This window comes from Phyllobates terribilis, unplaced genomic scaffold, assembly GCF_046119375.1.
Source record: "Phyllobates terribilis strain yellow unplaced genomic scaffold, ASM4611937v1 Scaffold_2__4_contigs__length_985480577, whole genome shotgun sequence".
NCBI lineage: Eukaryota > Metazoa > Chordata > Amphibia > Anura > Dendrobatidae > Phyllobates > Phyllobates terribilis.
Genome location: NW_027362762.1, coordinates 129,927,523 through 129,949,490, shown reverse-complemented (window position 1 = coordinate 129,949,490; position 21,968 = coordinate 129,927,523). Strand labels below are relative to the sequence as shown.

The 21,968-nt window shown below is 42.1% G+C and overlaps 1 protein-coding gene across 4 annotated transcripts in view; it reads left to right on the top strand.

Annotated features, from left to right (window-relative positions):
* Positions 1-7,978, top strand: part of LOC141196869 (phosphatidylinositol 3,4,5-trisphosphate 3-phosphatase TPTE2-like) — a 70,035-nt gene extending 62,057 nt beyond the window's left edge. For all 4 annotated transcript variants that reach the window (XM_073662605.1, XM_073662608.1, XM_073662604.1 and 1 more), the window contains 3 exons: positions 4,001-4,096; positions 4,853-4,923; positions 5,959-7,978. In XM_073662605.1, coding sequence (XP_073518706.1) covers positions 4,001-4,096; positions 4,853-4,923; positions 5,959-6,058 — 267 coding nt within the window. In that variant the 3' untranslated portion in view covers positions 6,059-7,978. The remainder of the gene's footprint in view (positions 1-4,000; positions 4,097-4,852; positions 4,924-5,958) is intronic.
* The last annotated feature ends 13,990 nt before the right edge of the window (positions 7,979-21,968 follow it).

Below are 21,968 nucleotides of genomic sequence, written 5' to 3'. Positions count from 1 at the left end.
TCTGCCCACATCCCTCATATTGTGCTCTGCCCCACATCCCTCATATTGTGCTCTGCCCACATCCCTCATATTGTGCTCTGCCCTCATCCCTCATATTATGCTCTGCCCCACATCCCTCATATTGTGCTCTGCCCACATCCCTCATATTGTGCTCTGCCCACATCCCTCAAGTTGTGCTCTGCCCACATCCCTCATATTGTGCTCTGCCCACATCCCTCATATTGTGCTCTGCCCCACATCCCTCATATTGTGCTCTGCCCACATCCCTCATATTGTGCTCTGCCCCACATCCCTCATATTGTTCTCTGCCCACATCCCTCAAATTGTGCTCTGCCCTACATCCCTCATATTGTGCTCTGCCCACATCACTCATATTGTGCCCTGCCCACATCCCTCAAATTGTGCTCTGCCCCACATCCCTCATATTGTGCTCTGCCCACATCCCTCATATTGTGCTCCGCCCACATCCCTCATATTGTGCTCTGCCCCACATCCCTCATATTGTGCTCTGCCCCACATCCCTCATATTGTGCTCTGCCCACATCCCTCATATTGTGCTCTGCCCTCATCCCTCATATTATGCTCTGCCTCACATCCCTCATATTGTGCTCTGCCCACATCACTCATATTGTGCCCTGCCCACATCCCTCAAATTGTGCTCTGCCCCACATCCCTCATATTGTGCTCTGCCCACATCCCTCATATTGTGCTCCGCCCACATCCCTCATATTGTGCTCTGCCCCACATCCCTCATATTGTGCTCTGCCCACATCCCTCATATTGTGCTCTGCCCACATCCCTCATATTGTGCTCTGCCCACATCCCTCATATTGTGCTCTGCCCACATCCCTCATATTGTGCCCTGCCCACATCCCTCATATTGTGCTCTGCCCACATCCCTCATATTGTGCTCCGCCCACATCCCTCATATTGTGCTCTGCCCACATCCCTCATATTGTGCTCTGCCCACATCCCTCATATTGTGCCCTGCCCACATCCCTCATATTGTGCTCTGCCCACATCCCTCATATTGTGCTCCGCCCACATCCCTCATATTGTGCTCTGCCCCACATCCCTCATATTGTGCTCTGCCCACATCCCTCATATTGTGCTCTGCCCCACATTCCTCATATTGTGCTCTGCCCACATCCCTCATATTGTGCTCTGCCCACATCCCTCATATTGTGCTCTGCCCACATCCCTCTTATTGTGCTCTGCCCACATCCCTCATCCCTCATATTGTGCTCTGCCCACATCCCTCATATTGTGCTCTGCCCACATCCCTCATATTGTGCTCTGCCCCACATCCCTCATATTGTGCTCTGCCCTCATCCCTCTTATTGTGCTCTGCCCCACATCACTCATATTGTGCTCTGCCCCACATCCCTCATATTGTGCTCTGCCCTCATCCCTCTTATTGTGCTCTGCCCCACATCCCTCATATTGTGCTCTGCCCTCATCCCTCATATTGTGCTCTGCCCACATCCCTCATATTGTGCTCTGCCCCACATCCCTCATATTGTGCTCTGCCCTCATCCCTCTTATTGTGCTCTGCCCCACATCCCTCATATTGTGCTCTGCCCACATCCCTCATATTGTGCTCTGCCCACATCCCTCATATTGTGCTCTGCCCACATCCCTCTTATTGTGCTCTGCCCACATCCCTCATCCCTCATATTGTGCTCTGCCCACATCCCTCATATTGTGCTCTGCCCACATCCCTCATATTGTGCTCTGCCCACATCCCTCATATTGTGCTCTGCCCACATCCCTCATATTGTGCTCTGCCCTCATCCCTCATATTGTGCTCTGCCCACATCCCTCATATTGTGCTCTGCCCACATCCCTCATATTGTGCTCTGCCCACATCCCTCATATTGTGCTCTGCCCACATCCCTCATATTGTGCTCTGCCCTCATCCCTCATATTGTGCTCTGCCCTCATCCCTCATATTGTGCTCTGCCCACATCCCTCATATTGTGCTCTGCCCTCATCCCTCTTATTGTGCTCTGTCCCGTGTACTGGGAAAAAAAAAGAAACAACCCTCACCTCTCTGTACGTTCCCCCGCAGAATCGCTTCCTACCTCCTCACTGGCAACTTCCCAGTTGACACAGGCTCGCGCAGCTTGCTGACATCAAGCCGCGTGCCTGTGTAGAGAGAAAGGGCCGTGCAGGAACGGGATCCTGCTGCTCCACTGCCATTTTCGGCAGCGGTGGCAGGATCGCTCCCTGTCCGCCACACATGATGAGGGCAGTCTGGCCATGGGCCCCTCAGAAATAAGCCAGATTGCCGATATTATTAGCCGGCCTGCAAGGGCCCCCATCCACCTCTGGGCCCCGATACAGCTGCAACGGCTGTATGTCCGCCCCTGACGGGGTGTTAGGTTGGAGTGCTGTCATTGTGTATCTATTTGATTATGTAGCCGAAAAAAGACTGTAGGGAGCATACAGATACAGATATAGGCCACACATCAAGTAAAAAAATATAGAGCTTTATTTACATAGAAATCCACAGACCAGAACATACCGGTATACATTTGAAAACAGTTAAAACTGTCCAAAGACAATTAGGTACCTGGTCTCAGCCAATAATAAGGATATAAGACCGCCTCACATGCATAACAAATAACAACAACTATATATTTAGCTTAGACCATAAGGCAATAAATCAGCATAGTTAAAACAATGGTGATCCAACAAGAGTTAAAGGGAATCTGTCTGCAGGGTTTTGCTATTTAATCTGAGAGCAGCATAATATAGGAATATAGGGGCAGAGACCCTCATCCCAGTGATTTGTCACTTATTAGTCTGTGTGCTGTAGTTTCAATACAATCAGCGTTTTATCAGCAGGAGATTATCACTGAAGGAGTAGGTCTCCTGCTAAACAGTCAGGCTAATCTGTGTAGTCCCGCCCCCATCGCTGATTGGCAGCTTGCTGATAATGCACAGTTTACACAGGAAGCTGACAATCGGGTGTGGCCATGGTCAGGATAATCTTCCAATGTAAATGCTGCAAAAAGGGGATCTGTCAGCAGGGTTTGCTATGTAATCTGAGAGCAGCATAATGTAGGGGCAGAGACCCTGATATCAGTGCTGTGTCACTTACTGGGCTGTGTTCCATAGTTTCAATACAATCAGTGTTTTATTAGCAGGAGTTTATGACTGTCAGACTTGGTCTCCTGCAAGCCAGTTCAGATAATCTGTGTAACCTCGCTCCCTCCACTGATTGGCAGCTTGCTGACAATGCACAGTGTACACAGGGAGCTGCCAGGGGTGTGGGAGGAGTTATACACAGCTCAGCAGTCATAGCACTGCTAGATCTACAGCAGAGAAAACAGGGGTTTTAACAAAACTTCACCAAGCAGCCCAGTAAGTGACACATCTCTGGAATCAGGATCTCTGCCTCTACATCATGCTGCTATCGGATTACATAACAAAATCTGCTAACAGATTCCCTTTAAGCAGCACTTACATTGAAAAAGTATTGTGAATGAGTGTTCGTTCACAATAATCTTTCAGTGTAAACAGGCTGCCGATCCACAGCGCAAAAGATCATCATTCTCGGCGGTGCATTGTTCTATGTAAACAGGACTCGTACAGCCGAGAACAGTGGCAGCCTGTGAGCACTGAGCTTTCTAGTATAGATCGCTTCGCGAGCACCGAGCTTTCCTGCGGTCTGCCTATGTAAACAGGATATTAAATGACAGCCTTTCTTGTAAACGGATCCTTAGAGCAGCGGTCCCCACACTAGTATCTTTGTAGTCAGCTCTTCTTGTATAAAGCTCTAGACTTTTTTACTTGCTGCGCAGCCTTTATCTTAGGTATATGTTGCCTCCTTTTGGCCAGCTGTTACTTGCTGCATACGTTGAATGTCACTCTTTAATCCTTTATCTTTTGCGGTGCTCTTTTTATCTATTTATGTTCTATGTGAACAATAAACGTGTGTCTATTGCACAGAGCAGTGATAGACGTCTAATTAAAATGTTTCTTCTATGATCAGTTATTTTTTGATGCTGGGAATAACTCAGTGGTCATCAGCTTGGAAAAGTGTCCCTTCATCTCTGGAGACGTCAAAGTCAGATTTGAATCTAGCGCTGTGAGTATATACTCATATATACTGTATATCTGCAATTATTTGGATTATTACATTGGACTGAGCCGCAGCACAGTATTCCACCATCATTACATTAATTTATATATTTAGACAAGGATTCCAAAACAGTTATTATAAGAAATATTATTTTTACATAACACCTACATATTGTGCTGGGAGATGGTTTTTTTTTTTTTTTTACTTTGACTTTAGGGACGAAAAGGACAAAAATGTGAATACAAAACAAGAGTGGATGTGTTGGTTTTACATGTACAAAACTGATCTGACAACATATTTTTAGTTTTGGCTTGTGAAAACCATTTCAGAGGTAAAGAAAAGTTATTGGACAAGATTTGACAATAAAAGAAAATGTTATATTTTACAGCTGGTTAAAAGTAATTGTCATTTTAATTTATTTTTCATAAATCAATTGTACACATGATCAGATAGATCAGCTTCTTTGTCCTCTTCATTTTTAAAATTCTCAATTCTTGGGTAAATTTTGTCTTCAGTGAAGAACGATTTTCCCATTACTGAGATAGGAGATGACAGCTGGTGCTTATAGAGTTTAATGGAGAACTGTAACTGCTGTTTCAGGAGAACTTTCCGTAGAATGTCTGTGTCTGCCTCTAGCTCCTCCACTCTCCATAGAATTTTATAAGTACCAATGGTGCCGGCTATTTAACCCCTGAGATGACATGCTAATTCCTGCATTTTTATACCTCCAGAATGGTTTTTGATCTATGCTCCCTTTTTTAGGGTCTTCCAAAAGGCTATGATGACTGCCCATTTTACTTCTGGTTCAATACGTCATTCATAGAAAATAACAGGTATGAAATCCATGGTGAAAGATCCCCTATTATACTTATTGTACAGAGAAGATATATGGATAAAAATGGAAGATAAATTGAAGAAGACACTTGTGATAGTGATTCATTCATTTCACTTTAGTGAAAACCAGAGTTTTACATTTTGGCTACGGTCAGATGTCAGTAGATTTATTCGAGAGAATCGCGCTGATTATGCTAATGACTCACTGATCAAACTAATCAGAGTGTCAGCCTAGTCCGATTCTTTTGGATGAGAGAATTGGAGCACACGGAGGAGAAGATGAAGAACAAAATTTCTCCATTGTGTCAATGCACGGAAATTGTACTGCACTCAGATGTCATCCGAGTGCAGTCCGATGTTTCCCACGCACCCATAGACTTGAATAGGTGAGTGGCATCCGATTTCAAAGTGAAATCGCAGCATGTGTGATTAAAATCGTGCATCAGCACTGCCCCATTGAATAACACTGGTCCGACTACTATCTGAAAAAAAAATCTAATAGCACTCGTCCCAATGTGTACACTGGTGTGAGCAAGCCCTTATAAACCTTACCGACCATGGTTACCCCTCACATTACAGAAGTCCTGTTTTTTTTGCTATGTGTGATAGTCTTTGGTCCTAATTGCAGTGCAGGAAAGGGTAAATGAGATAATATCATATTGTACTTTCTGTTCATTCTAATAATTAAATAAATAGCTTTTTAGTAAATTGCAGCTGTATTCCAGAATATATAGTAAATAACATCAACCATACCCGTGTGCTGAACGCACGGGAAGTCACTCGCTGTCTTTCCTACCTTGGAGAGTCTATTTCTCTCTATGGCAGATAGGGAGATAAGCTGCTATCACCCACCGGGCAGCGCTTACCTCCTGGGTAACAACAATCAGGCTAGCCTCTCTGTCATAAACAGTAATCTAGAGTCTGCTGAGCCAAATTTCTGACAAACTTTGCATGTCAAAATGCTATTATACTTTCACGTGGCAATTATTTTGACTTTGTCTTTGCACTTAATGCTATGGGTTTTTTTTTCTTAGGCTTTACCTTTCTAAAAACGAATTGGACAATCCTCACAAAGAGAAATCAGGAAAACTCTACAGTGATAAGTTTGCGGTGGAATTAAACTTTGAATCTTGACACCCAGTTTCAGCTTAAGACATGTCTCGAATGTCTGCACCTCACTGTGATATTACTGAAGAATCTGAAAGGCATCCATGTGCCATATCTTTTGTATTATTATAAACTTTTTATACAGCTGTTGATATGTATATAATTCAGTTGTGATATAGATGTATGCATATGTAGTATGTTGTCTATTATGAAGTAAACTCTGGTTAGATATTAAAGGGAACCTGTCACTTCCCAAATCACTATTAACCTGCACATATGGGATTAATCTGCAGAGTTGTTAAGCTGTGCGGTTGCGGTCACTGAAAACATGGCTACTGGGAGGAAATTAACTTTATTCCTCCCGACGGCCTCCTGCTTTCAGTCATAGGGGCGTGGCTTCAGTCAACGTTCAGTACATAGTGAGCGGTGGCTATAACCATTTTCCAGTACTGACTGAGCCAGTTCAGCACTGATGCACTGCAGAGACAGCTGTCAGTCAGTGCCAGAGCTTGGTTTAGCCATCGCTCACTATGTACTGAGCGGTGACTGAAGCCATGCTCGCCGCCACCTCTATGACTGAAAGCCAAAGGCTGCCGGGAGGAATAAAGTTAATTTCCTCCCGGCAGCCGGGCTTTCAGTGCGGCGACTGCACGGCTCTAGAACGTTATTAACCTGTACATTAACCCCACATCTGCAGGTTAATAATGCTTTTGATATGACAGGTTCCCTTTGAGGTTGTGTTGATGATGATCAGATATAACATTTGTTTTCTGTAAGGTCTGTGCAGTATGGTGCAGGTTTTGACTGTGCTTAGTCTAAGTGCTGATTCAGATGTCACTGATTTTTCACATTTGCAAAATTGGTCCTAGTTTGATCGGCGTTTTTGAGTCATCAGAGTTTGGTCGGGGTCAGTTTTTTACCATCAAAGTTTGGTCAGAATTCCATCAGTTTTTCTCAGATAAAAAAATAAACTGATGGACGTTTCTCCAGATTCCCCAATTAAACAGCCCATGAAAACCAGACAGCTCACAACATCCGAGTGCCATCTGATTTTTTTTACAGATTCATAGCCTTGCATTGGCGAGTTTGATCCAACACTTGGATCAATATCGGACGAGTCTCTGCTTTTGTGCGGAAAACTCAGCTAGGGGTTAAATAAAAGAATATTTGAAGCACCCCACAGACTATCATTGGTACGAGAAAAACTGTCATCTGAATGAGCCCTTATTTCTATCCTCTCTGTGTTTTGGTTCCATGTTTTAGCAGTTTGTTAGTCTTCAACAACAGGCTTCAAAGTATTAATGATAGAAATGGGCTTAGGCAACCCAGTACATACTCACTCTATAGGTAAGCTGGGGGAAATCTAATTACAAGTAATCAAGTGGTCTGCTGAAAAAAAATGGAGACATGTCCGCTTTTGATCCAAATGTTGGCCGAAAATCGACAATGCACGTCTATGGGACTGTGAACAAATCTAAGTGCAATCCGATTTTCATGGACTGACCGAATGGAGTAGATGGAAAACTTTATTTTTCTTCAAGTCCAAGAAAAACTGATGCCACTCTGTTTAAAGTCTGATCAGAGTAATCGGACCGTTTTTTTTGGATTTGGAGAAAACGGTCATGAGACCCTACACTGAACTTACTCCAGCGCCAGTACAAGGCACCAGTCTTGATGAATCGGGGCCATGATGCTTATGCTGCATTCTTATTTAGAGGCAGTTTTCTATAAGAAAAAAAAATAAATATAACTAAAACGATTCACTTGATGTAAGGGACAGATTCTATTCCACAAATCATCACAATCTTCTTTTTTAATTTTTTTACGCAATATTTTATTTATTTTACATTAAAGCAGAAGTACAGGAATGTTAAACTTCATGTGGAAATGTCCATTACAATACTGTATTAAAACACTATGGTTTTTTAATAAAAAAACAATGTCTTACCTGTCTTAGTCTTTTTCCTCCCAAGTTGTCATGAGATTGCAGACTAAGGCCTCGCTCACATATGCGTTCAAAAAAATCCGCTTTTCATCCAGAAAAGTAGGACGAGTTTCATACGAGTGTCATGTGAGTACAATGTGATTTTTCTTACATCCGTATGACATGCGTATGCAATGTGTTTTTTTTCTCTCCAACTATTATTCTACAATCATTTACAGGACCATTTACAGTGTTCTATGCTACAGAATGGTAATGTATTCTGTAAAAATCGGACGTTATATGCGTAGTCCGTGTGCCGTCTGTTTTTTTTCTCGCACCCATTGACTTGGATTGACGAGTCTCGTCCGATATACACAGCCACTCCCAGCATGCTGCGATTTTTTTCTCATCCATATTCCACCTGAGGATAAACTTGCAGATGAGCATTGACTCATTGAATAACATTGGTGCGAGTGCAATGTGATTTTTTTCTCTCATTGCACTCGTCTATTTTATACGCAAGTGGGAGCAAGGCCTAAGGTCACACTAGCGTATAAAAAAATCTGTCCGATTTTGATCCAGAAAAGTAGGACAAGTGTCATGTGAGTTCAATGCGATTTTATTTCCTCACCTAGCATCCATATGACATCAGTATGACATGAGTATGCAATCCGTTTGGAATGAGATTTTAGCATTAGCTTTTACATACTGTAATTGTATATGTAATTTAAAGCTGTTTTTTAAACTAGTAAAGCAATCTTAGATACAGATATAGATAGACAAAAAATAGGATAGATGTCCTGTAGATATTTAATGTCACAAGCACCCTACATATAATAAACTAGCACCCTTTAGTGCCTTTCATGTGGCACTAAAGGGTGTTTAGCCTTATAAATAAACAATGAATTAAAAAAAAATGGCATGGGGTCCCCTCATTTTTCATAACCAGCTAAGAGAAAGCAGACAGCTGTAAGCTGGTGTTATCATTATTGGAAGAGGCCAATATCCATGGACCTTCCCAGCCTGTCAATAACAGCTCACAGCTGTCTGCATAGCCTTTACTGGTTATTAAAAAGGGGGGCACCAAAAAAGAATGACTTGGGGTCTCCCATATTTTTAATAACCAGCAAAGGCTAAGCAGATAGCTGAGGGCTGATACCGTATTAATAAGCTGAGATGCCTAGTAAGACCAGCCCTCAGCCGCACCAGAAATGGAGGCATAGCACCAATTTTGGTGCTTAGCCTCGGCTCTTCCCGATTGCCCTGGTGCAGTGGCAATCGGGGTAATGGTTTTGGGATTGATGTCAGCTGTGTAATGTCCACTGACATCAAGTCCAGGGGTTAGTAATGGAGAGGTGTCTGTCAGACACCTGTGATTAGGGGTGACATCAGTAACGTGACCGCTCACCAAGGCCGCCGCAACACACTGAGCATGAACCGCCTTTTTAAGGTCACGCCACAGCATCTCAATCGGATTAAGGTCAGGACTTTGACTAGGCCACTCCAAAGTCTTCATTTTGTTTTTCTTAAGTTATTCAGAGGTGGACTTGCTGGTGTGTTTTGGATCATTGTCCTGCTGCATAACCCAAGTGTACTTCATCTTGAGATCACGAACAGATGGCCGGACATTCTCCTTCAGGATTTTTTGGTAGACAGCAGAATTCATGTGTCCATTTACCACAGCAAGTCTTCCAGGTCCCGAAGCAGCAAAACAGCCCCATACCATCACACTACCATCATCATATTTTACTGTTGGTATGATGTTCCTTTTCTGAAATGCTGTGTTATTTGTACACCAGATGTAATGGGAAATACACCTTCCAAAAAGTTCAACTTTTGTTTCGTCAATCCACAAAGCATTCTCCCAAAAGTCTTGGTGATCATCAAGATGTTTTCTGGCAAGACTGAGACAAGCCTTTATGTTGTTTTTGCTCAGCAGTGGTTTTTGTCTTGGAACTCTGCCATGCGTGCCATTTTTGCCCAGTCTCTTTCTTATGGTGGAGTCATGAATGCTGACCTTAACTGAGGCAAGTGAGGCCTGCAGTTCTTTGGATGTTGTTGTGGGGTCTTTTATGACCTCTTGGGTGAGTTGTCGCTGCGCTCTTGGGTAATTTTGGTTGGCCGGCCACTCCTGGGAAGGTTCACCACTGTTCTATGTTTTCACCATTTGTGGATAATGGCTCTCACTGTGGTTCGCTGGAGCCCCAAAGCGTTCAAAATGGCTTTATAACTTTTTCCTGACTGATAGATTTCAATTACTTTGTTTCTCATTTTTTCCTGAATTTCTTTGCATCGCAGCATGATGTCTAGCTTTTGAGGATCTTTTGGTCTTCTTCACTTTGTCAGGCAAGTCCTATTTAAATGATTTCTTGATTGGGAACATGTGTTGCAGTAATCGGGCCTGTGTGGGGCTAAGGAAATTGAATTCAGCTTTCCAAAGATGTGATAAACCACAGTTAATTTATGTTTTAAGGAAGGGGGGCAATCACTTTTTCACACAGGGCCCTGTAGGTTTGGATTTCTTTTTCCTTTAATAATAATAAAGACCTTCATTTAAAAACTGCTTTTTGTGTTTACTTGTGTTATCTTTGTCTAATATTTAAATTTGTTTTGTGATCTGAAACATTAAAGTGTGACAAACATACAAAAGAATAAGAAATCAGGAAGGGGGCAAACACTTATTCACACGACTGTATCTGTAAAACGTTGCCGTTTTCATTAATTTACATTGATTGTATAAAACTGAAATCTGTTATGCAATGAAAGCAGAAAGTTTTTGTAACCAAGGTCAAAAGCTGCGTCTTCCTTTACATTATGACAGGTATTTTTTATTTTACAAATATGATGCTTGTCAAAACATTCTTACCTGACAAGACCTTATAAAAAGCTTTGGGTAAGAAATTTTTCAGGCTCAGAGGTTCAACCTTCCTTAAGGCGCTAATTCTTGTTTATTGGTGAACGAAAATGGATTTACTGGATTTACTGGAAACTGCTTGAAAATGGTTTATGTAATGTTGTGAAAATAATTGAGAAGTCAAGTGTCAATAATACCCATCCTGTCAACGCTTTCTACATCACGCAGCACAGCGTCAAGGTAAAACAGCAAAATGAGGGAAAGAGGAAAAAAGAAGGGAAAAAGTATGTGAATAATATATAACTTTTATCAATAAATATTAAAAAAAATATTTAAAAAACATTACTGATATTTAATTGTATACATTTTTGGATTACTCAAAAATATTAAGTTCTTCCAACAAATGGTCTCAATATTGTATTACAGAGGAAATTAAAATTTTGTTTAACTGTATTAAGTAATAGCCAACGTCCCTCTATTATAAGTTGGCTATATAAATAATTGTTTCATTAGGTAACTAGACAGTTAACTAAATTATAACCAAGCTGGGCTAACCAAACAGAAGTTAATGGTGTTTGGGGCACTCAAGGTCTAGAATGAATACTATATGCAGGAGTTGGAAATGAATGGCGTTCCACGTGTCTGTACAGGTGGAAGCACCACACCTGCAAATCGGGGCTCAAGCAGTGTCACAAACTACTACATCTGTCACAAATGCAGTGCACAGAGCTAGATGTAGACTAAGCCGAATGTGCAGGTTGTCATAGAATCATAGAATCATAGAATGGTAGAGTTGGAAGGGACCTCCTGGGTCATCTGGTCCAACCCCCTGCTCAAAGCAGGATTCACTAGATCATCTCAGACAGATGTCTGTCCAGCCTCTGTTTGAAGACGTCCATTGAAGGAGAACTCACCACCTCTCGTGGCAGCCTGTTCCACTCATTAATCACCCTAACTGTCAAAAAGTTTTTTTTAATATCTAATCTGTGTCTCCTCCCATTTAGTTTCATCCCATGAAAATTCACTGCTTAGATGCGCCGCTCCACATATAAATTTCAAGTGGAGACGTCGCACTAGCAGAGAAAAGCGCTCAGCGGTGTCAGATCATCGTACGTAAATTACTACACCTGTCACCAGTGACATTGCACAGGGCTTGGTGTAGTTAAGCCAAATATGCAGCTTGTCACTCAAGCGCACTGCTATGATATGGCGCTCCACACATGAACTTAAAGCAGAGATGACACGCTAAGAGAGGATAGAGCGCTCAGCGGTCTGGTCATTGTACTTCACATTGGAGGCGCGTACTGACAATATGAGGATCAGTGACAGAGGAGTCACTCATCAACAAAGGCCCTTGGATAAAACTTTTATGGTACGTTGCCCCATTGTGTTGCTGTAAACCCCTGAAAATGTATTGTCTCGCGCTGGCTAGTCAAACATATGTTAATGCCAAATCAATATTCATCCCTTCCCTCGCCCATAATTCTGCCCACCCCTCTGCGCCAGCGTCACTGATTGGGTGCAGTCAGACTGCCATATTACTCACCCAAGGATCACATCTCAATCCTCAAGCTGGCCATCTGCTCTCCTGACCTGAGCGTGACAGCATGTATTTCTATGCAGCTGTCACGCTCAGGTCAGGAGAACCACCGATGTCTCGGGTGTGTCAGATGTCACAGACAGTCTCCCTGCAGTTGGTTGCAGAAGATCTCTTTGGCATTACAGACGCCTTCTTAGATCTGTATCACTCTAGGACCCAGTGGCTACATCCTTCCTGCTAATTGACACCCAGACCTGGGTGTTTAAATGCTTTCTGTTTGCTACAGTGAGGCGCCGGTGATTTTCAACACAACGGGGCAACGTACAAAAATTAAAGTTACATATCCTGAAAGGGATGCCCAAGCCCTATTTCAGGATACTACTAGTAGGGTACACAAAAATGACCTGACAGATTCCCTTTAAGAAGGGCCCACTATATAAAAATATCTGTCTTTTGTTTACTGCTCTATTTTCTCTGGTTTTGTGAGTACCATTATAAAAAACGCACAAAATCCAACAAATGGATTATTTTTTATGTAGAATCCCGGGAGGCTTCTGAAAATGCTGTTTGGTAGTCATGTATCAGACAGGTACTAGCCAACAGTTCTGATTTTGTGGGACATTGGCTTAAGCTGAAAAATGTGCAAACCCACATAAAAGTAGACATTTCAGGGACTTTACAAGACAGTTCTGGGGGACTGTTTGTAAATAAGGTAAGCTTGTGAATATAAAAGTTTTGGAATTTTTACACATTAGACAAATTGGTACTCACATGAAAACCATACAAAAATAATCAGGAAGTGTTACACTATAGGTCTGATATATCATTTGCAGTTTTTTTAAGTTACTTTTCTGTTTTTGTCTTATGATATTCATCATAATATTCCATACTATATGATGCGTATACAATTTATGAATTTTGAATTTTGCACATTTTGTGACTTTTTAGGGCAAAACGTTACACCTTTTGCAAAATGTTGCAAAACTCCTAAAAAAATTGCTGGTGTATATAAAATCAGTACAGAGAGTACAGTTGTGACTATTTTTGCAGTCACAAATGCTGAATTTGGCACAAACATCTGGAAACCCTAAACCACACCCACCGTGGCAAACAAAAAACAAACAGGCGAACACATATAAAATAGACTTCAAAAAAGGTACAAATGGAAATATGAATTTGGAGCAATAAAAAAAAATAGGTGCACAAATACCAAGAAATTTAACAAAAATAATGGTGCAAATGCAATAATGAATCTGGCCCAAAGTATCGTATTGGCCTCTATGGTGACCAAAGAAGAGCGAGTTAAACTTTCCATGCCCGTGTAAAGTGGAGGCACAGGTTCTCATCATCCAGAAGCTAAGGGAAATGGATCAACCAAGGCTGCATTGTCTGAATGGTGCTTGTGTCTGTGTATCTTCAATCTTTCGGGTGACTTGTGTTGATGCAGCCAGTGATTTTCGCTCTACATTTTATGGTACACAAGTAGGGCAGAAGGAAATGTTCTTCCAGATGATGACTTAATTGTTAGTGACTTTTAGCACTGGGCTAAAGAAAGCACAGGTACAGAGACTAGAAGGATCTGGTTTGTATATACGAGTACTGAGCAAACACTGTAATCAGACATTGGTTGCTGGATCTGAAATGTTCTAGCTGCTTCTTGCTAATAAAATTACAACTAGCTGAAATCGGGACACTTTGTTCCGCTGTGCTGCCAAACTGGTATTTATATCTGGGTGGCACACTGCAAGCAGAAGCCAAAAAGCAGATGTGACTCCTGATCATTAGGGGCAACTATCCTCAATACTGCAGCTCCTGGCCACAAAATCACTTTGAGCCTGATTCATTATTGCATTTCTGCCTGTTTTTTGTCAAGTTTTTTGCATTTTGCCCTTTTTTTTTTGCACTAAATTTGCATCTTTTTTTAAAGTCTATTTTAAGTTAAATTCCCTCAATGAGTTTTTAGTGCGTTTTTGACGCTGTAGAATTTCTGCCCCTATTATTTAAATTAGGTTACATGTGTTTTTTCATTGCGTTTTTGCGTGCGTTTTTATAACATGAGTTTTTATCGTGTTTTTGACGCTGCAGTTTTTGTCTCTGTTTGGTGTGCCAATTCTTTGTTTTTGAAATTTTCTGGTATTTTGATTTCTGTGAAATGTATTGACATACTTAGGTGCGTATTACATGCTTTTTTGAGGCACTTCCACAGCGGAAGCACACTAAAAACACATGAGCGTAAGTTTATGGGGAAAATCCGCACAGAAAACTTAGCATACCCGCAAGAGAAATTGCCATGCTGCGGATTTGAAAAACGTACCGCAGCTCAGTTTACGCGGCGTAAATAAAAAGCTCAGAGGGCAGGAGATTTCTATAATTGGAACTGTAAGATGCTGCATTTTTGACGCAGGGAAAATACGCAGCGCCAAAAACACGATAAAAGCTCATCGTGGAAATGTAGTCTTACATGTGTATGCCTGTTATTTTTTGTTTTCAATTTGTCACTGGCCAAGGTTCAGGGTTTCCAGATGTTTTTGCGTGATTTATCATTTGCAAATTTTCAAAAAAATCGCTGAATTTATTGGAAATGTACCCAAGCATCTCCTTGGAGTGATTCTCTGTAGGCTATGATTTTTTGCATCATTTTGCAAAAAAGTCACAAAAACTGTTAAAGACAGAAAAAAATACCCTTTTGTACGCTTGCGCACCATTTCGATGAATTTGCTGCAAAAAAAAACAGTGAATACCACAAGATAAAAAAAATAAAAGTAACTTTAAAATCGGGTGCTTTTTTTTTTGACGACCGCCGAGAAATAAATCTGCGCAAGCACAGCCGCAAATTTTTGAAACAGGAGGCAGGTCACTCAGAAAGCATTGACCTGTCATGTAGATACCAGATGCCAGAGGAGGGGCCGGGGCAGGAGCCGAAGACCCTACCCACAGCCCAGCCCCTATGCACCTAAGTCTTATTACCAGAAAACTTCAAATGCTGATTAAAGAACAACCACAAAACAAATTTTTTAACTAAAGGGATCAATTTAATCTTTAACCCCTTTAAAGCCCATGACGTACTAATACGCGTCTGTGCCCTGGAACTTAAGAGCCTGACCCGTACTAGTACGTCATCGCGATCGCGCGCGCACACAGGCTGTGCGGGCGCGATCGCCGCCGGGTGTCAGCTGATTGTCAAAGCTGACACCGGGTACTATGTGCAGGGAGCGGTCCTGCACTGCTCCCGGCACATTAACCCCTGCAATGCTGCGATCGAAGTCGATCGCAGCATTGCGGTGGCTAAGGGGAGGTGATCGCAATACTCACCTCCTCTTCCGGCCTCCAGCGCTGTCTGCTGCGGCTTCCCGGGTGTTGCCATGATGACCCATGTCGTCATGACAACATCCGGGTCACCAGACAGCAGGAAGATTTTTTGGTCATGCGCAGTGCATGACCAAACAATCTTCTCACTGTGCAGCGCTGACAGCCTGCATGGCACAGGGTGTTATGATAGGCTACAAGCACTAAGGAAAGACAGGAGATCTGTCCCTACAATAGAACTAAGCTAGATCCCTACGATGTAACGGGGAACCTGATCCTGCGATCAGACCCGCTAAAGTCCTCAGCTAGTCTGAACGAAGACCTATAGATGTGAGGGAGGGATCCCTACAAGAATTAGGGACTGGGAGAAAGATGGACACCTCCTAGCAGAAATTGTAGCAGTAAAAAGACAAACACACAACATAGAACATAAAGGTCAAAAGACCTAGCTAAACTGAACGAGAAAGGTTACAAAGCACCTGGCTAGCTTAAGAGTAGAAATTACAATGAAGTCCAGCATGGCCAGAAGGGCGGAGTAGGATTAAATAGGCAAAAAGGTCATGTGACCAGCAAATTAGAAAAAAACTAACAGGAGAGTTCTAACACAGGGATGGTGCTCCATCCCTATGCTGTGCAGGCGATCAGAATAAAAAAAGTGAAAGTCCCATAGTGGGAAAAAGTAAAAAAGTAAAAAAAACTCTCAGAAAGTGAAAAAAAAATTAAATTTTTTTTGTAAAAATATAAAAAAATAATAATCCACCAAAATTAAAAATATAATGTACCCATCAATAAATATTATTATGGAAAAAAAAACAAACAAACAATAAAAGTACACATATTTGGTATCGCCGCGTCCATAACGACCTGACCTATAAAACTGTCCCACTAGTTAACCCCTTCAGTGAACACGGTAAAAAAAAAAAAAAACACGAAGCAAAAAACAATGCTTTATCATCATACCGCCAAACAAAAAATGGAATAACACGCGATCAAAAAGACGAATATAAATAAAAATGGTACAGCTGAAATTGTTATCTTGTCCTGCAAAAAACAAGCTGCCATACAGCTCCATCATCCGAAAAATCAAAAAGTTATAGCTCTCAGAATAAAGCGATGAAAAAAAATAATTTTTTCTATAAAATAGCTTTTATTGTGTAAAAGCGCCAAAACATAGAAAAACTATATAAATGTGGTACCGCTGTAAACGTACTGACCCGAAGAATAAAGCTACCTTATCAATTTTACCACATGCGGAGTAGAATAAAAAATAATAAAAAAAAACAATTCCTGAATTGTTGGTTTTTGTTTATTCTGCCTCCCAAAAGCTGGAATAGAAAGCGATCAAAAAATGTCACGTGCCTGAAAATGCCACCAATAAAAACGTCAACTCATCCCGCAAAAAACAAGCCATCACATGACTCTGTCGGCCAAAATATGGAAAAATTATAGCTCTCAAAATATGGCGATGCAAAAACTAGATTTTACAAAATATGTGTCTTTTAGTGTGTGACAGCTGTCAATCATAAAAACCCGATATCATTCTGGTATCTCTGTAGTCGCACCGACCCGAAGAATAAGGTCGTCTAATCACTTATACCGCACTAGGAATGGCGTAAAAAATAAACGCTAGGGCTGGGGTTGGGGTTAGGGTTGTTTCTTTTTCAAAAGTAAAAAAAAAAAAAGATGACGATATGGCAACTAGTGTTGAACGCAAGTGCTCGCTACTTGAGTTTGCATCGGGTGCTCGGGTATGCATTGAGTATCGCGGGTGCTTGAGTCTCCGCCCCATATGCTACGCGGCCAAAAAAACCTCGCGGGGATTGCCTGCCATGCATGAGCGATCGCCGCATGTTTTTTTTGGGGTGTCTAATAACCGTGAAACATGCAGGCGGGGATTCGTGCATTTCACTTGAGCACCCGTGATACATGGTGCATACCTGAGTACCGGATGCAAACTCAAGTAGCGAGCACTTGCGCTCAAGACTAATGACAACTTATTCAATATGATGACCTAATGTCATCAAATTCTGTGTCGTACATCTGGGTTCAAAATGTTCACTATATCCCTTGATAAAATCCTTGAGGGGTGTAGTTTCCAAAATGGGGTCACTTGTGGGGGGTTTCAACTATTTAGGCACATCAGGGGCTCTCCAAACGCGACATGGCGTCCGCTCTCGATTTCAGACAATTTTGCGTTCAAAAAGTCACACAGTGCTCCTTCCCTTCTGAACTCTGTCGTGCGCCCAAACACTGTATTTTTCCCACATATGGGGTATTGGCGTACTCAGGAGAAATTGCACAAACGTTTTTGGGGTCCATTTTCTCCTCTTACCCTTGTGAAAATAAAAAAATTGGGGTTAAAACATCATTTTTGTGGAAAAAGTTTGATTTTTTTATTTTCACGGCTCCATGTTATAAACTTCTGTAAAGGACTTGGGGGTTCAAGGTGCTCACCACACATCTAGATAAGTTAGCTGAGGGATCTAGTTTCCAAAATGGTGTCACTTGTGGGGGGTTTCCACTGTTTAGGCACATCAGGGGCACATCCGCTAATTATTCAAGCAAATTTTACAATCAAAAAGTCAAATGGCGCTCCTTCCCTTCCGAACCCTGCCGCGCGCCCAAGCAGTGGTTTTCCCCCACATATGGGGTATCTGCTAACTCAGGAGAAATTGCACAACAAACTGCATAGTGCAATTTCTTCTGTTACCCTTATGAAAATGCAAAAGTGGGGGCTGAAAAACATTTTTGTGGGAAAAATGTGAAAATTTTATTTTTACGGCTCAATGTTATAAACTTCTGTGAAGCACCTGGGGGTTCAAGGTGCTCACCACACATCTAGATAAGTTCCCTGAGGGGTCTATTTTCCAAAATGGTGTCACTTGTGGCAGGTTTCCACTGTTTAGGCACATCAGGGGCTCCCCAAATGCAACATGGCGTCCGCTAATTATTCAAGCAAATTTTACATTCAAAAAGTCAAATGGCGCTCCTTCCCTTCCGAACCCTGCCGTGCGCCCAAACTGTGGTTTTCCCCCACATATGGGGTATCTGCTTGCTCAGGAGAAATTGCACAACAAATTTTGGGGTCCATTTTTTCCTGTTACCACTGCAGAAATAAAAAAAAATTTGGGTCTAATGTAACATTTTTGTGAAAAAAGTTAAATGTTAATTTTTTTCTTCCACATTCCAAAAATTCATGTGAAGCACCTGAAGGGTTAATAAAGTTCTTGAATGTGGTTTTGAGCACCTTGAGGGGTCCAGTTTTTAGATTGGTGTCACTTTTGGGTATTTTCTGTCTTAAAGACCCCTCAAAGTGACTATAAATATGATGTGGTCCTTAAAAAAATGGTTTTGTAAATTTTGTTGGAAAAATGAGAAATCGCTGGTCAACTTTTAACCCTTATAGCTCCCCAATAAAAAAAAAATTTTGGTTCCAAAATTGTGCTGATGTAAAGTAGACATGTGGGAAATGTTATTTATTAACTATTTTGTGTGACATATCTCTCTGATCTAAGGGCATAAAATTCAAATTTTGAAAATTGCAAAATTTTCGCCAAATTTCCGTTTTTTTCACAAATAAACGCAAGTGATATCGAAGAAATTTTACCACAATCATGAAGTACAATATGTCACGAAAAAACAGTCTCAGAATCAGGGGGATCCGTTGAAGCGTTCCAGAGTAATTACCTCATAAAGTGACAGTGGTCAGAATTGTAAAAATTGGCCTGGTCATTAACGTGCAAACCACCTTGGGTTGTAAAGGGGTTAAAACAGGCTTTTACTTCAACATGAAAAATCTTGCTGACAGGTTCTCTTTAACACTTGCAATATTCATTACAATTTCCGCTTATAAACAAATTGACTGATGACTTTTTGACAGGATAGTTGGTTCATATGATTTCTGTGGACCCCACTCCTAAAACCCCCTCGATCCCTACAGTTGGGGTCCCAAACTCACCTACTCACTGCCCGACAGTGAGAATGAATTTAGACTCCCAGCAAAGTTGTATTCTCCCAGATAGCAGCCATCCTCTTCTTTGCAATGCTGCTGAGCCCTGCCATCCAGAGGCACAATTTGGGAACACATTTTTATTAATTTATTAAAGTAAGTCAGAGAGGGAAAGCAGCACTGTTCTTATTTCCTTCTCAGAAAACAAGTCTCTGCATGTTGCACAGCATAACTAATACTCTGAAGGTGTAATTTGGCTGGTTTGCAAGCGTCAGTAAATATAATAACCAATGTAAATATACAGAAAGGATCCGGAATTAGGCACACAAGAGTTGCACACGACCGCTGATCAAACATGATGAAGTCCGCCTAGATTGCCCAAGTATGTGCATTAGGCCAAGGCCCCACTATCACATTGAGTCAGTATTTTTTCTCAGGAGTGGGAGCCAAAACCAGGAGTGGGTGATAAATGCAGAATTGGTGCACTTGTTTCTATTATACCTTTTCTCTGATTGTTCCTCACCTAATTTTGGCTCCCACTCCTGAGAAAAAATACTGACCAAATACTGATAGTGGGGCCGTGGTCTTACTGTCATCCTTATCTCACATGTGAAAATTTTCAGTCCTGTTTCCCTAAAAACAAATTTTCAGGGGACAGGTAGGCTCCCCTATACATATTAGGTCTGTTCTCTCTATGCTTTGTAAGCAGGTTCTGCATATGCCCCAGGGAATATCCTGCACAAATCCAGCTTGCGTAAAAAATAAGAGTCCTGTTGGTATACTCAGGATTGTTATGTATTAGTGATGTGCGAGCATGCTCAGATATCAAGTTATCCGAGCGTGCTCAGGTTTGGGTAGAGTAGCCGGCATGCTCGAGTCAAATGCTCGTGTACCCACGTCCGTGAGTATCGTGGCTGATACAGAGCCGCTACACAGGCAGAGAATGACCGATACACGGCCACAATACATGCATCCGCGGGTACACGAGCATTTGACTAAAGCATGCCGGCTACTCTATCCGAACCTGAGCACTACCGGATAACTCGATATCTCGCTCATTACTATTATGTATCTTTTTACACTATATGGACACATAGGCGGATTATAATGAGTGCAATCTGGGCTACCGCCCAGGGCCCGAGGCTCCGGGGGGCCCATGAATTGCGCCCATTATAATTCGCAATCCCATGTGTTAAGTCACCGCTGCGGGTCCGTGGCCGCAGGCGGCTTGAATAATGCTGTGCCCGCCTTTCCGCATAACGTCAGACAGAGCGGACCCAGCATACACAGCGCGGGCGGCCGGGCGCGTCTATCTAACAGTTATGCCCACTCACGTCACGACGCAGGCTCTCCTAGCCGGCCGCCGCGGCTGCATGTTGTCTCCATCGTGCGCAGATGCTGGGCCTGCCCGGCCTCATGACGTCAGGCAGAGCGGGAATGGCCCCGAGTACCATCTGGAGCACAGCGTCCGGGAGCGAGGTGACTATGTGTTGTGTTTACTTTTTAAATTAAATATAAATATATATATATATATCCAGCTATGGGGGCTCATACTGTATATAACCAGCTATGGGGGGCTCATACTGTATATAACCAGCTATGGGGGCTCATACTGTATATAACCAGCTATGGCGGGTTCATATTGTATATAGAGGGATGTCAGCATACTTAATAGTGCTCAATATTAAGTTATGCAATCAATGTAAACAAATAATTATAATTAATATGTTAATATTAATACTGAGCACAATGAATTTCAGCCTATTGGTGCGGCCTCCACAACAGTCAGGGTCTCTCATGTGGCCCCTTGGGAAAATTGATCTCCCACTCCTGCTCTATTTTGTATAACGCTATGTTATGTATAATGCTGTACACAAGGGTAAAAATTTGCGCTATCTGATTTTTTTCCATCTACAGATATGCACCAAACCACCTGTGTGTTGTTCACATGACCTATCACATGATTAATCAAAGGGGATCATGTGACATGTCCCGGGGGGGGGGGGGCCTTCTAAACTGCCCGGGGCCCTGGCTACTCTTAATCCACCCCTGTATGGACAACAGTATTGGGATGGGCATCTTAACTATTGCATTTGTTTTTTTTTGTTATTTACTCTCATTGCCACTTCTATTAAAAATCCAACCCCTTGCCAAAAGAATGAAAGCGTGAAAGAGCTCACTGATGCCAGCATGGCACTGCAATAGGACGCCACCAATGTAACAAGTCAGTTCATAACATTTCTTCCCTACTGAATATCCCATGATCAGCTGTGAGTGAGAGTATTGCAAGTAAAAGACTTTAGGAACCACAGCAGCTCAGCCATGAAGTGAAGAACTTGTAAAGTTACAGAGCGCGATCACCGG